The 16926-nt window shown below is 36.7% G+C and overlaps 1 protein-coding gene across 5 annotated transcripts in view; it reads right to left on the bottom strand.

The window, feature by feature from the left end:
- The window catches only part of CNKSR2 (connector enhancer of kinase suppressor of Ras 2), a 214524-nt gene that overhangs the window by 72934 nt on the left and 124664 nt on the right, over positions 1-16926 (bottom strand). For 3 of the 5 annotated variants that reach the window (XM_086466800.1, XM_086466730.1, XM_086466939.1), the window contains 4 exons: positions 16146-16279; positions 12033-12244; positions 8196-8285; positions 6586-6800 (listed from right to left, as the gene is read on the bottom strand). In XM_086466800.1, coding sequence (XP_086322926.1) covers positions 6586-6800; positions 8196-8285; positions 12033-12244; positions 16146-16279 — 651 coding nt within the window. The remainder of the gene's footprint in view (positions 1-6585; positions 6801-8195; positions 8286-12032; positions 12245-16145; positions 16280-16926) is intronic. The other 2 variants (XM_086466873.1, XM_086467011.1) reach the window with 1 other exon arrangement.

Below are 16926 nucleotides of genomic sequence, written 5' to 3'. Positions count from 1 at the left end.
CAAGCTTCACTATTATTTTAATACAAATATTTAAAAGGAGATGAAAGACCATAGAGAAGAAGCAATACTAATTCAACTGTTAACAAAAATTATGTAAATACTTATGGAAAATATTTTTCAGTATGTACTTAGGTTAAACTAGACTTTGTTATCAACTGCTAGACTTCTATTCTATAGTATTTACAAGTCTAACCATAGACAAATGTGAAAACAGGGAGAAGAAGGAAAAGGGAGCCTTGATATTTAAACAAATACTTCAAAGATTTTGAAGAAGAAAACGTACCAACTCCATCTGTTGTAGTGTACAATGACATTCTAGATTTCAGACGCTACTTCAAATCTGTGCAATTGATTTTCAGTGTTTTTTCTCTAAAAAACTTATTTTTGTATAAATATCCATAACAAAAATTCACCAAACAGAAATTCTTTACATACCGTGACGCTTATAGTTATAATAATCCTCTAGTTCTTCAGTGGGGTGATTTTGGCAAATAGTTTTCCAGTATATAGTGCTTATTAGATGCGATTTCTATTCAGAAGAATTTTGCAACAAATTCATGGGTAGGTTGTGCACAAGTTTATTAGGAAACTAATATGCATATGTTCTGCACTTGAAGAATACTAGTTACTGAGTTCTACAACTAAAAGGTTTCATAAATATTTGATTCAAGAATTTTCATAAAAAATATAGGTACTTTATGCTCAAGTACCTTCTCTTTTCCTTCCTTTCAGCTCTTCTGCAGAGAGGAATAGGAGGAGTAAGAGAAAATCAACCGCTCAGGTAGAGTTAGACTTTAAAGTTTTCGAAACCATGAGCTTTTGGTAAAGTCTTCCCTGTATTGAGAACACCTAGATAAATACACTTTGAATTGAACTTTTAAAAAGCATTTTCCTCTATTTTTCTCTGGAGGAGTACATGGAAGGCAAGAAATATCTGGAAATATGCATCATGTAAGTAGAAAAGTTATTTTTCTTAAAAGCTACTGTCTCCTTTCCAATTTATCTTGCCAGCTAAAACCTGATTTTTGCAACAGGTCCATAAGCAAATCTTCTTCACTTCCAGTATGTTCAACAAGATCACTGTCGCAACCAATCGAACTTTGCATGCCCAGACTGATGAAGACCCACCAGCTCTGCTGAGCAAACCCACTGAGCTGAACCGGTACAGCGACCTCACAAGGACAGGCAGAGACAACTGAAACTGAAACCTCAGCATCATCGTTGCCTCAGTGTCCGCACTGGCCGAGTGAAGAGTGCTTGGCTCTCTGTAGGTGCTCATTGCAGCAAGTACTGAACTTAATTATGTCAGTTAAGAGTCGCTGAGCTGCACTCCAACCACAGGGATAGTTATACATTGCTAAAGAGGAAAAATAAAAGTTTGGCAAAGGTGCACCAATTTAATCGAATTTGCAGGAAAAAAACCTCCAACTGATGGCTTTTTTTTTTTTTTTATTCCTCCCTTATTTAACGTAAAACTGGAACATTAAATATAGTGCATGTGTACACATCTACACATGTAGATCCAGCCAAATCCCTATGGAACAAATCCTTCATTTCTTTCCTGCGCCCATTCCTGAGCCACCTGTTCCAGATGATGAACTTTAAATAGTACACCTTGCTACTAAACTTACGTTATGTTCAAATACAGTGAAAATGACCAAGAAAACTACTGTAATTAATTAAACAATTTAAAATAGACTGGTTATGAGCAAAGTGAGAAGCTGTTACTTTTTTGTCACTTTTCCTATGACAAGCAAGTCATTGGGTATTGCTAAATACATATGAACAAGTAAGCATACACTGGAAAAGGCAAAGGGATAGGAGGCAAGAAGGGAGAAGGAACAAGGTCGATAATACCAGTTTATTGGTGTAAGTTTGGAAACAGTTTGTAAGCAAGGTTACTTTTTCTTGTATAACTCCCTACTATATACAATAGGCTTCAAGCTTTTCTTCCCATAGTGATGCTGTTTCTAGACTAAGGGAAAGTTGTATTGATCCAGATGGGAGCAGATTATTATTAACCTGATGGGGAACTTCTTTTGAATCATGACACTATCTCCCTCCTAAATAACCACATTATTTTACTGCAGTGAAAACAAGCACAATGTACCAAGGAAATTCCTATACAGAATAACATAATGAACTTAAAGAACTATAATCATGTGTCAGAGCTTTCATCTCATGTGCCCCAAAGGTTCAAGACAATTTTAACTGCAGCATTTTATATCTACACTAATAGATCACATTGAACACCTGCTTGCACATGAGATTAGCAACAGCTCGAACAGCTTAATAAAAACATTAACACTGTGTGTTGGTATTTCTTTTGCAATACTGAGGAAGAAAAATAGAATGCAAAACCAACAACTTGGCCAGAAATCAATGTACCCTGGAAACACTTTCTGGGACGGGAAACAAAACAAAGCAAAGTGGTGAAGAGTCTTTGTTTGCAAGGATTAAAAAAATACCATAAGCGGATACAAGAGATGATTGCTTCACAGACATAACATAAATTAGTTTTTCTTTTGCTCTTATATCGGCTATCACATCAGTTATGTTCAGTGGACACAAGTAAACGCTGTTCACTTTTCAACTGAAATCCTCCCTTGACCAGTGTTAGACTGTAATGGCAGGTCAACAATATAAACAAAGTTCTTAAAAACAGCAATTTTATGCAAATTTAGTATACTGACAGTTAGGAAAATGCTAGACTGCCAGATTCTTGTGATCACTTCAGAATATAACAATTTGAATCTGCTGGCATTTTTCAAAATAACTTTTAGCAAATAAACAACCACACACTTATGAATTACCATGGTAATTTTTCAACGCCATCCACTTTGTTTACAGGACAAAAACATACCGTTTCTGTTGTGGTAATTTAACTCAGTGTAGTTTTTTGATCAAAGATTTGTCTTTCCTATAGAGCCATGTGTAAAAGCAGTAGAAGCAAGGACTCAAAGTCAGCATAATTGTAAAATCTGCTTTTCTGCAGAAAACCTCCACAGTAAAAAGGTAATCAACCTGCACATGCCAATGGCTGCAAAATTCGAAAGGAAAGAGGCCTGGAATTGTAAGGGGAATTCATAATTAAGTAGTGGCATCCATTCTTAGTTCAAAATTATTTAACATTTCTATCAATGGACACAAAAAAGAATGAAAACATTGCTGAATAAAAGTAACACAGAATCAAAGACCAGTGAATGACACAAGACCTGAATGCTGAACGAGCAGCATGGTTTCTATTCCACAGAACTCAAAAAAAAAAGGGAAAAGAAAATAGAGAAAAAAATAAAGACATTAAATATGCGGTGGTTTTTTATTTCATAGAATACAAATATTGAAAAGATAATTTCAAGACAAGGGTTTTGGCAGTTCCATTCCACAGCAGACCCTGTATTCCTGGAGATTCAATACTCCATGTTATGGACTTGGGAATCACAGTGGCCAAATTTAAGGGCCCAGAGCCCTTACTCTTTGGTATTTCATACTTACAGTTGCTTCAGAGACATATATTATTTAGCAAGCATGCCCAAAAAGTGGTATGTTTCAACATGGCCAGCCATACACAGTTACATATTGAAGAACAAAGAATTCAAGATATAAATTATTAGATTGGGAATACCAGTCTTGCAAATCAGTGATCTGGAAAAGTGACATCACAGAAAAAATAAAACCAAAACCAAGTAATAAACATACTCCCACTCCATGTCTATGTTTCAAATGTGTGAACAGTCCTTTAGGTAGCATTTAGCAAACAGAAATAGAAACGTTATACTATCTTTCTAGCCAGCTCCTGGAAAATTATGTCCTGTTCTGGCACACATACTTTAAGAAGGATGCTTAGGATACTGAGGATACTTCGGGACTATATACGAGGATTTGAAAGAATTACGAGAATGATGAAAGGATATGAAAACACACTCTCTGATGACAAACTCAGGATGCTCATTTTAAGCAAGAGAAGGCTACAAAGTGATTTGAGTATAACCTGTAAATTCCTCTATTGGGAGACAAAATTTGTTAAGAAAAGACTTTTAAACCTAGAGGATAAAAGTACATTTGTAACTAAGGTTGGACATAGAAGCCAGGTAAACACAGTCTAACAGCTAAAAACTTTTAACAAGAGCAACCAGGGACTGGAACTACTTAACAAGCCTAGTGGAGTATTCTGTACTACTGGGACCTCACACAAACAATTGAGGCACTATAGGTACAAGTTCAACTACAGCCACCTGGTAGGAGCTGCACATTACTTTAGGAAAATCCACTGGCTTGTGGTAGGCAGTGCAGAGAATCACAGTATCCTGTCTTCATCTGATATTCTAGTATGAAGAAAACACCAACTTCTTAAAAAAAAAAAAATTAACAAAACCAAACAAAAAATCAAATAAAAAAACCCAGTCTCTTTCACTACTATTAGTGCAGTTTCTAGAATTACCATCATACCTCTGCACTGATCTCACGCTCATCCAGAGGCTCCCAAAGTCTTTTTGAAAATTAGGTAGCTGATGATTGTAAAAAAATATTTTCTAATAGGACATCCACTTTTTAGTGACCTTTAAGATGCAGTTTGAGCATAAAGTATGTTTTCATTGTCCTATTTGTTATCTATAGTATAATAAAATTGTACTGCAGTCAGATACGAGTTCCTTGTGTTTTATCTGCATTCCTCTGCTCTTTATCTGCTCACTGCACTGTTTATTTAAGATTTTAAGAAAAGTTCTGCCCAATTTATTACAAAACCTCTGGCTCTGCTACGTGGCAAAGACATAGAGCCCCACCTGCAAACTGGACTAGAGTTTCATAAGTCAGTATGCTTTGGTGCCATCACCACAAAAAGGTAACTATTGTACTGCACAATGGCAGTCAGGTGGCTTCCAGCAATATTCAGCTGAAGAGGACTGTAAATGCTTTGGGAAGGGCTCCTTCCCGTTGCCCCTGGGGACAAATCAATGGCCCAAGCTTCCTCTTTCTATTTATTTCATGCATTTTGCTTCAAAGCCAGTTAGCAGATTGATACCGATTTGTATTCTAAAGGACAAATAACTTTTTTTTTTTTTTTAATAAATAATCAAGCTCCAACTAAACTTCCAAAAAGATGCTGAAGATTCAACAGCATTATAGAGACAGACACAAAAGGGTCTCAAAATGACGCACAAAAAGGATTAGCAGACGTGGGTGGAATTCGTGGTGTTAACAGTTCAGGTATTTTGTGGACTGGTATCCAAAGCACATGAAAAATGCCAGTTGCCCATTCTAAGTTTGTTGTTGTTCATTATCTTCCATACCAGAATTTTCAAGAACCTTCCAGTTCCTGCATATCCAATTTATTTTTGCACAGAATTTGGAAACTAGACATGATGGGCAACAGAGGAAACCAAAGAAAAACAAAGATGTCACCTTAAAAAATAGTTTTTCTTACCGCACAGTGTCAGGAGATTAACATACACTGACAAAGAAATGGTACTGAGAGATGAGCATTCTCTCAATACATGGGAAGTGTTGCAAATTTACCACATTGTTCTTTACAGAGTGGAAAGTCCTCCATTACACATATAACTTTTCTATTTTGTTCTGTAAATATTTGATTTCAAGAGCGCTTGCACTGAGTAGATTCCTTCTAGGAAAGACTACAGACATTTCAAAGAGGACAGCTGGGGCACACTTGCAATCTCCTTGACTTCATGTGTTAGGGAAACACTATATATCAGTCTGCCTTTGCAAATGGAAATCTCCCTAAAGCCTCAGTGAAGCTCCACCAGTCAGTTTTTCACAGTAGACTTCCTGACAAGCCCACATTGCCATTTCCCTTACACACTGGCAATCTAAAATACATACTCTTCGTTAGTATATGAAGATAATTTAAGTTATTTCTGTTGTTTTGCTGTACGGTTACTGTGTGTATATTCCTCTACAAAGACACCTTTTACTGAAATCTTGAATGTAAATACTTCTATGGAGAGAAGATGATATCGTATCTAAACTATGTTGGGATCTTCTAACTCCATTTTCTTGACACACTTAAAAACTGGTAAGTACTGCAATTTTCCTTTTACATCCCGTTCAGCAGAATCTCTTCCTTCACACTTACTTGAGTTATTGAGGGCTTGTACATTAAAAACAGTAACACACATTAGGGCTCCCCTTACCTCAAAGGAAAAAACAAATGCCTCCCACAACTGCCATTATCAGGCCTTTCAAGTATCTGTAGTAAAGAGGTTGTCTGATAAGACTTAGCATATTGCAGTGACATACATGCTGGAAACAAGGTTTCTAGTCAGTCTGGAAACTCCTGCTTCTTCCATCAAGTAGCAAGTAAGTCAAGGCAAAGACACCACACTCCATTGCAAACACAACACCTTCTAGTTAAAGAAGTCAAAGATAAGACACTGGTGTCCAACCCACATTTGTAACAGCAAAATAAAGAATTATAAAATCTTTATTTGAGATGTAGTTATTGCCCAAAGAATAGGAATCGGTGCGACAGCAGTCCAAAAAAGATTTCAACACCACTATAAAAACAAGACAGTCTCTCATCACAAGCACAGAGCAACAACTTCTGTTAATGTTATTTTTACTCACGTGGTACAAAGCAGTTTCTGGTCCAGGTGTGCCCATGACTTCTTGTCTCAATGAGTCCATTTGTAAACTAGGCAACAGCGAGTAATGACTCGGACTACTACTCTTGTCTCCCTTCTTTTTGGACTTTTTCCCAGTGTCCTTTTTGCTATTCCTTTGAAACATGTAGTCTTCTTGACCTATTTTCTCATTGCTCATATAGCGAAGCAATGAATTTTCTGTTGAAAAAAAAGTAATGCAAAACATCATTGTTGTATGTATATTAATCCTGCTTCCAAAATATGTAATATTCGTGCTAAGATCTATTTTCAATTTTAACTCTTCAAGACTATTTAATTATCTAAACCCATTTGCTTCTTTGGTTTGGATATAATATGAAAGCAATCTTTTGGTAGGGAAAATTCATGATTCTTGTAGTTTTCTGTATCTGTGACAATAAAAGGAACAAAATATAAAAGCCCCATATCAAAAAATTTTGGTTTTAAGTTTTCAAAAAATGAGCAATGATACACTTATGATCGTATCTGTAATCCTTTTTTTAAACAAGATCCTAACAAATGACTGTGGTGCCATACATTTAAAAGTAATTTGCTTTGAACATTTGAGATTGTTCACCAAATCATCCATACATTCCTCAAATACTCTTCAAGCATCTACCAGCTTGTAGTTGAGGGACATCCTGAGCCAGAAGCAATGCTTGTGAATTTAGAACACCTCAGCAGATTTGTCTTTCACGAACTTGTCTGGTCTTTCCTTGTGTTAATGTCAACTTTTAGTATGCACTTTTAGTATCCTCTGATGGTGGCCAGCCTACTGACTTGACCCCAGTTTGGAAGCCACCCCATACATCTGATCATTTTTGTTGTCTCCTAAAACTTCTTCAATTCTACTGTATTTTTCTTAAGAGATGAACAGACTGGAAGCGAACACACACTCAGCATAAACAAGCATAAGAATACTTCTTAATTTGTCTTGCATTCTTTTCCTAGTAATTCCTAACAGTGTTTCCTTTTTTGATCCCTACTGAACACTTAGTTAATATTTTTCTGGAAAGATCTGTCATTACTGTAACATCCTGTTCTTGGGCAATAACAGTCATCTCAGAGATTATAATTTTGTATGTGAAGCTACCTATCTGAGCCTCACAAACCAGAATTTTGAAGAATTTATCCTCGATAATTTGAGGTGAATCCCACGCTGCTTTAGAATGCTTTTCATCCAAAAAGAACTTGTGAAGACAGGGAAATGTGTCATATAATTCTCATTTAAGCATAACAATATTTATCAGTAATAACCATACTTTTGTCCTCTAGTATTATAAAATTAAGGCCAGTTTCAAAATGGACCAGATAATACAGTCGAATCAATGAAATGCCAATATAAAGTTAAGCCAAACTGCAGGACTTTGCAGTCATGATTTTGTTTTGCCTGGCTAAGCAACTTCCTCAATCCTAATAAAGGCTCTGCAAAAAATAAGTATACATAATGAAAGAACCCAAAACAGGTTCACAAATATATATCTAAGCAAGCAGCAAAATGAGGTTGAAATATATAGCTTAAAGCATGATAAAACCCATAATGCCTTGTACAAGATGTGTGTTCAGACCACTTACCTCTCCTACTATCTCTTTTTATTTTATTGGGGTCTTCATAATCCCCCACCCAGTTATATTCTACTGGCATAGAAATAGGCCTTAGTTTCCCTGGAAACAGAGGAAAAAATTGAGATCATGCACCATAAGGCAGCATTAAACTAACATTCTTTAGAAGAAAGAACAAATTATGTGCTAAGCTGCTATTCTACAGGGTTGCTTATGAAAGAGGATCCAGCATCGCCTCTGAACAAGAGGTTAAGATAGGAGTCCTGTTTAACAGACAAGAAGCAGCTAAGTATTTAATGGATTTTTTTTTAAGTTTAGAAAATAAAACCAGTGCCCTACAAAATCATCACATGGAGGGATCTGTTGTAAAGCATATGTGAATTGCTGGTAACAGAAATGTGCCCACATCACTACAGTACCTTCACAAATAGCATCTTTGCTGGTGGGCTTAAAAGATCCGTAAGTGACTGCCTAAGAAAGGAAACAGAAAACCTCTACGTGCAATTTCTTTTGTAGCATTTCAGCCACAGAAAGCAAAGGGCATGACTATTGCTAAATTCATTTTGATTTCAGACAGCAAAAGACAGAAAAGCTGAAGACTACTATATTTCTTAAATTTTGATTTGGAAGCTGCTGAATTGGTTTTAAAAAATGCTGCGAACCATGATTTCTGCTTAAGGATTCCATAAATATAGTTGGAAATTCAGTGAAAGTGTGCTACGCAGCCTAGTGGGGTTACTTAAAGTGGTCTGAAGCAACTTTTAACTTTTTAGCAAGTTAAATGGTGTATTGAAACAAAACATCGATTAGCACAGCATATGGCACAACACCTACCAGATTGAAAACATAATGTTTTACAACAAGTGCAGCCCTTGCTCTTTTTTGAATCGATCTACTGCTCACAAAACTGAGAAGTGGGAAGATAAATTATTTTTGAAAGTAGCAGAGCTTAAAGTAAAAACTTCAGAAGTCTTGTTAATTATTTTGGTAGAAAACCCCTACACAAAGATGATCAATCTTATTCCACGCTTTTTTGAGATTAAATCCATGATACACTGAAAAAGAAAGATGTGTTTATAGCAAAAACAAATATTCAGATATGTCTATCTACCTATTGAATATGGCGTCCATGGGAAATACACCAATACCATGCAAGCAGCATAATGGTAAATGGTTGTATTTCCTTTACGAAAAAATTGACCACAAAAGGTGTATGTCCTGTACAGACCACAGGATTAGGTTACAAATACATCATTGCTCAGGAAATACAAGATAAATATTTAAAATTTTATTTATCATTTATTTTACTATTTATGAACACATATTGCAGTCTGATCGAAGCCAGTGAGATTTAGAGCACACAGTTATGAAGTCATTTCCTGAGTGGAGATGTATTGGGCTCACGTTTACTTGATCAGAAGTAACTTTCACTGGATACTTTTTCTAGAAGTAACAACTTGCTCTTCTTTGTGAGGCTGAACTCACATTATCTTATTGAAAGGACTTGCACACTTAAAAAAGATACAAATGCCACAAACATGTAAAGTCTGATTGTTATCAAAAGCTACAGCCATAACAAATTTGCTACAAAATCTCTAGCTGCTCAAAGTGCATGTTTTTTTGTATCCGGCAGTAAAAATGCAATGAGCAAATCTGTTTCTTTCCCTAAACTCAAGTTTCATTTGCCTGCTACGCCTGCTAGTCTCCTTCTTGTTAGCCCCCCCCGGATTCCCTAAATCTGTTTTCCCTGATGAGTACACTCAGGAAAATCTCTTCCTTGGGATGGGAACAGAAGCTTTCTGAGGCCAATTAGCAACAATTACACAACAGCTGGAAGCCAGTAAGAGCATGAAAGAGAAATCTCTTTGTTAACATTGTCAAAAAATGTCAAAAGATTCCAATAAAGAAATTATAGAGGGCCTTATTAACCTTTCATGATGGAGGACTGAGACATTTTTAAAAAAAAAATTAACACCACCACATAATTAATGATGAGTACATGTTGAAAACAACTATTTCTCTAGGCCTTGGAACTCTGTTTGACCTTCTTTAATAGGTCATCACAAGCCGAAGAGTGTTATTGTAATTTTCCAGATTTCTGTGAAATCCTAAGGTCTTGCCTAGCCACAAACCTTATGCTAACAAATGCCATGTGGGAAACTTTAGAATTTAATGCTGAAATGGTAGTATTTTTAGAAAATACACTTAAATGAAAATGGACTTGATGGTGTGAATTCATTAAAAAATAAATGAGATGAAAAGTGAAAGGCTTGTATAACAAAGGCGTTAAATAATGACTGATTTTCAGTGCAGTCTTTGATTCATGTATTTATAAACCTTTCTGCTCATAGGAAAAAATGCTATCCTGTAAGAAAATAATGGATTCAGCAACCCTTGAAGAAGAAATGAGTTGTTCTTCACTCTACACCACCAGTATTAAAATTTAACATCTGGAACAGAGAGTACATCTCTGTTAATGGAACTGACTGCATTCATCAATTGTAATAATTGAAATACTGGAGTCATAAAATTGATAAATCCACTTTGAAAACTTAACAGTTATTTTGTACACTACAGTATGGTTAGAAAACACCTGAAAACACTTTGAAATCAAAAGGATACTTAGGATTCTCCAGCAGGATTGTGTAGCTCTGCATCTTATAAAAATGCAGCCTTTAATGTTGTGCAAGCACATTGCTCCAGGTCCTGAGGATACTTTACACAGGTCAAGCTCAATTTATATCAAGGTTCCCAGGTGATTTTGGAGCTTGGCTGCATGATATACTAATAAAAGAAGTCTATCTTCTTTTCAAAGGGATATGATGTCAGGATTACTATAACAACTCCAATATACAGCTCGTGCTCAGTTTAAAAATGGAAATAACATACCAAGTAGGGTGAAAAAATATTCAAGTGTGTGCTCAGCTAATACCATAGTAGTCAAAATAACTTTTTTAAACATGAGATTTCCTCTTCATTTTCTTCTATACCCTAACTACTGTGTGACTGCACAATTTTATACTTGGTAACAGAAAAATAATTCTCCCAGTCCAACGCTGAAACAAGTTACAATACTAATTAAAGGAAGAGTTCCAACAGATTCAAAGGGAAAATAACCTGGAGCATAAAGGTATGAGGAGCAAAACTCTCACAAGAAATCAAAGATGGGGAAGTAGCATGAATACATGTGTGTGTTTACATGCAAAATTTTTTCTTAGACAACAAATTACCTCAAATAAAGAGGAACTACAATATATAGGCAGTCATCACTTCCCATATAGGAAGTTACAGGAGATTAATACAGTATCACCAGTCATACTTCATTTCTGGGACTAAAGAAAAATTAAATAGTTTTAGAGAGCAGTGCAGCATGAAAGCAGCATGTCATCTCTTGGTAAACCTGAAGTGGTTTTGATCTTTATTATACCTGGGTAAATTTTTCTAATGCTGAATTCCTAAACCTATGCAAGTCTTGCCCTTATACTGGGAGAACAATTCCATCCTGTATTTTTAGTTAAAATACACGGGCTTCTGCCAGGGTTTTTTTTAAATAAAATTATATTGAAGCATAATCCGGAAAATTACGCTGACAACAAAGTTGTAGAACTTATATTCAGAAAAATCATCAATATAAAACTGGATTTGCTCTCCCTATCATAGCAAGTAACTTTTTTTTTTTTTTTTTTTTGCACAGAATAAGCACTCAGGTTGAAATTGGACAAAGTAGTACAGAATTCTTAGCAAAATCAATGGCCACCAAAAATATTGTCATGCTTAAAAACAAAAGCAGATGCATAAAACCCCGAATATTAACAAATGGTGATTATCCTTTATAGGTTGATGTCATACCATATGTTGGTGTGCTCTCTCTCCTTCCAGGACCACTTGTTCTTCCTTTCTCATATTCATAGCAGTATAAAACTGCATCTTCTTCAACTACATTAAAGCGTTTCCGATATTCCTGGTCAAGAAATGAGTTTGGAGATTCGGATCCTGTATGAACTGGCTTGCCCACTATATGTCTGCCAACGTCATCACATGGGAGATTTCCTTTTTCATCCCTTTAGTAAACAAGAGAGGTTCTTAATATATCAGGATAAGACATTGTTGGGGTTTTTTTTCTACTGTGAATATTTCAATAAACACAGGAATATATCAATATTTCATACAAGCACGAAATGGATGCCATCAACCAACATCAGGATCACACATCACACATACATATGTATGTGCCAGTTATCTCACACATCTCTGCTTATTCAATTCTTTTACAGACTGTAGCCATCTTACTGGTTTCTCTTGAAAAGAATCATAGAAATAAAGAAATAAAGCTCCTCTTTGTTTCTTTTTGTTTGTTTTGGTTTGGTTTTCTTTGTTTTTTTGTTAATCTACCCAGATTTTATGATTTAGGGCAGAGAAATAATGTTGACCTTACTTTTTTATACTTGCATTTTTAAGTACATCAGATAGTTTTAAGACACGGCTATATGGCAAGCATGGACAAATTCAATCTGATTCCTTACAAACAAACCCCAGAGCAAAAAGAACCAGGGACAGACAATGTACAGACATTTGCCATAGTCTTGCATAATCCATTCAGGCCTAGAAGTTGTATACGTACATCCATACAGTACCAAATAGGGTGTACAGCACCTGATTATGAGCTGCTGTCCCAGCACAGCAGTGCATTGCAAGCCACGCATTTGCCATTTGCGTACAGATCCCCAAGACGACTGCTTTTTCCTTCCCCGCACCCCCGCCCCACTCTCTGAAAATGCAAACTACTCAAAGGCAGCAAACACAAGAGCAAGACGTGCCTGGGGTAGGAGCCTTCTCCTTGCACTAGATAAAGCAGGGCTCAGTAAACCTGCTGGTAGGACTGTGCCTGGAGATGGCTGCAAAAGACGTAATCAGACAGTAATTTCTGGGCAGCAAAATGCGTGGGAGGCAGCCAAGAGAGGGAAGCTGGGGCCCCATGCTGTCATTGGAGCACTTCTGCCTCTCTGAACTGCCATGCGAGTTCCAAGCTGGCCTGTGTGCTGACCCATACTTCCCTTAGCACCCTGAGACTCCCTTTGAGGACAAAGCAAAGCCTCCTTGTGGGATCCAGGCAGCCACGGAGGATGAGAAAGGGCCATCCTGCTTTGGCTGCAACAGTGAGCGCCAGAAACCCCCACTGACCACTATGCTCGCTTTGCCAGGCTGCTTTCCCAGAGCAGGGATGGTGTTGGCTTAGCAAGTGGGGTTGGTGCAGCCCCATCGGGGCTGTGAGCTCATGTCCAGTCATGGAAAGACTTCTTGTGGTGACAGTGCTGCGGGATTCCAGCAGGTAACACAACGGAGACCGACATAAAACAGCCAGGTGCTAACCGGTGCTGCAGCTACCATCAGGGGCTGGCACAAGGAAGCCTCTGTGATAAGGAAGCCGGGGGGGATCTTTACTGCCACCACGGAGAGAAGTGCAGAGTCACCAGGCAAACATCATTTGCCACAGCCCTCTAGAGTCGAGGACTTCAGTTCTCACCCCCAAAGGTATTGACAAATTTGAACAGGCACTAATTTGTGACCAGCACTTCTAAGTAACTGGCACAGGGAAAGTGTCGGTCCTTTCTCATGCCATGCCATCCATGAGTGGCTATGTGGGTGGCTGTACTATCTGTGGGTATCGTCATCAAGGCGGCATGGCTTCAGGGTTTTACAATTTACATAAAAATAACAAGTCTTTTACACTATTCCACTAACAAAAGGAGGGCTTGTTCCTTTGTTTTGCCTTTTTTTTTTTTCCTTGGAACAGCAACAACAAACTGAGAAACAGACGCTGAACAGTTTGATAATACCCAAAATAAAGACACGCTTAAATATAGTTAATCATGGACAAAAAAACCTGATGAAATGCCAAAACAGATTATTCAGAAACACTGCACAGTGTATGACAGGTTTGTACAATCAAGTATAGTCCATTAGGATTAAGCTGATAAAAAAAATTTCAAAGGTACATAGCTTAATCTCTCAATCTTTCTGTAAGATTACAGCTTGTACTAATATGTATTACAAGATTTAATCAGAATCGGTCCAAACTACTGCATTATTATCGAGATTTAAGAAATGTTATTAATAAATATTCAAAACACATTTTGAAGATCTTAATTTCCAGAGCAGAACTTGAAAACTGCTGAGCAGCAAATATTCACTAAAAATACTTCAAAAAAGAGGATGCATTTCTTATCACATAAAAGTATTTTCGTGGGGTAGTAAACATGACCAGTAGCAGTGCAAAGGCACTACTTGTTTTAAGATAGTACAGTTTCAGGAGCAACAAGTCTTTACCATATAACTACTGCATTCAAAGAGAAATCTAAGACTATGTTTTGGTTGGGGCTTATTTTGCAAGTTTTTTGTGTTAATGGGTTAGAATTAAATACTTGATTTTTTCTGAGGATTTTCTGCCAACCATGTCATTAAAATATTTACATAGGCATAACAAAATACTGTTATCAGACAGATAAAAGACACATTCAATCCCTATGAACAATTCAAGTGTCATAACTGACAATTTTATTTATTTAGAAGAAAAAAAATTAGTGAACTACACTATGTATTCTGTTTGTCTCCGTCACTTTAAGACAAATACAAGAGTAATTGTGTTAGCAAGTTCAACTGCATTATATGGGTCACATTTGAAATAAAGTGGCAATACTTTTTTTTTTTCAAGAAATAAAAACTAAGCCAGGTAACAGATGAGGCAGGGATAAGGAAGGAACACTGGACTCAGCTTATGGCTTCACAAAAGGCTTGTGACATCATCTAAATCATGAAGTGGAAAGTCACTCTTTTGCCCTGGAAGGTTTTTCGTATCTCTGAAGAGTAAGAATTTATCATAGAATCACAACTTCTCCTCCCCACTAGGCAAGTTAATTTGCCATATAACTCACTCTTGGATAACCCTCAGGAAAGTCTTGTCAGTATCAGGTCATACATCTTATTAATTGGCTAGAAGAGTTACTGATAAGAAATTCTAAGAAAAACTCAGCTGTAAGAAACTCTGGTACAAGAAAGGACATGCTGCCCCTACAACTTTTTCAAGAAAGTTAACTAAAAGAAAATAAAGAAGTAATTTAAAAATACATTGACTGGACATATGATAGCCAGAGACTAAGAATACGGAAGCTTTAAAAATACTGATTCCTCTTAAATACACTCCCAGACCTACGCGTAGCTACTTCCGTATTATTTATAGGCTATAATTCTCTCATCATTTTAGGAAAGCAACATCTGTGTACACTACAGAATTATACTGAATCATCTGAGGTCATGTGAGGGTAAGGTGATGAATCTTCAAGGAGGATCTGCGGCTTTTCCGGCTCAGCAAGCCCAGAGACATGTGAGAGACGCCTGTTCCAGGTGCCAGGTCAGAGTAGCAGATATATTTACAGGGAAGAGCATGGTCACTGCAGAAGCTAGTAGAGTGGCCACAGTACAACACAATCCTGAAATCAGCTCTAACACTATAAAATCCAACATATCTAAAAAAGAACAAAATAGTGCTCTTGTTGAAGTTCTAAGTTTCTTGCTTTTAGCTCAGTCTCCCTTTTTGCATCATAGTTATTAGGCAAAAGGACAGATGAACTCTTTTCCTAGTCAGAGATTCAGGGTTTCAGATAAGTTTTGCTGTTCTGAAATAGGACGAGACTGTCACAGACAATAGATTATCCCATATTTGAGAAAATAGGGTACCGAACTTTCTTTTCTAAAGGCTACTGTCTGTTTTGCAGACAAGACACAGATTCAGATCATTTTGGGTCTGATTCGTTATATCTATCCCTAATAACCGGTTCACCTGTAAAACGAAGTATTATCAGCCTAAGCCTGCAAGGCAGGCTTATAAACGAGTGGGAACAGAATGGTCAGTTACTTTACAAATATTTTTTACATTGAATTCTACCTGAAATGATCTTTTTTTACCTTGGAACATAAGGTTCTGTTGGAGGAGGGGGTATGTAGAGATCCTGAAGTGCAGAACTATCTCTTTTTGTAGGTGTGCTGATAGTGCTGGATGGCGTAGCAACACTGCTTGTAGGACTTCTAGGAATAAGAGGCTGGTTCAAAAGAGAGAGAGAAACAATCAAGATTATCCTTATATATTACACATTTTTATTTGAAAAAGCTATAAACATTTTATAGTTCAGAAAGTTAAACAGTTAACAGTTCTAATGTTTTGTGTGCTTTTAAGCTGACTGAAAAAGCATTCATGCTAAGGAGACAGATCTACAAATGGACATGTATTGTGCTTACAAAATTGACTCCGATTACATCTTTTTCCCTTTTGCACAGCAAGATTATTGCCTATGCCCATAAAAATAGTAATCAGTAGAGCCACTGGTGAAATCTTAACAAGTAAATAACATACAGAATCCAGTGAATTCCTTAATTAAACTAACATTGTAAAGAAAAATTCTATACTGTTTACAGTAAAAGGTGTATAAATAGGCATTAAATTGAATGTCATCTCCCCCCATCTGCTCTACAGCTTAAGAATTAACTGTAAAACCTTAGTTTATGTCTGCAGATGTTGTAAAATCAGGTACTGTGTCCTCAGAACACATGCACTATGAGACAGAATAAACTGGAGATTCTTCTTCTTCTTCACTCCCCTGGGCCCACTCCTCACAAAGTAACATTTACTCACAGGTAAACAAACTGTACACTCCTTACAGAATAATCATGCATTCTAGCTATCATTCCA

The sequence above is a fragment of the Leptosomus discolor genome, chromosome 1 (genome assembly GCF_034619465.1).
Source record: "Leptosomus discolor isolate bLepDis1 chromosome 1, bLepDis1.hap2, whole genome shotgun sequence".
In the NCBI taxonomy this organism is placed as follows: Eukaryota; Metazoa; Chordata; class Aves; order Leptosomiformes; family Leptosomidae; genus Leptosomus; species Leptosomus discolor.
The sequence above is the reverse complement of the archived record's forward strand: the minus strand, read 5'-3'. Positions and strand labels throughout refer to the sequence as shown.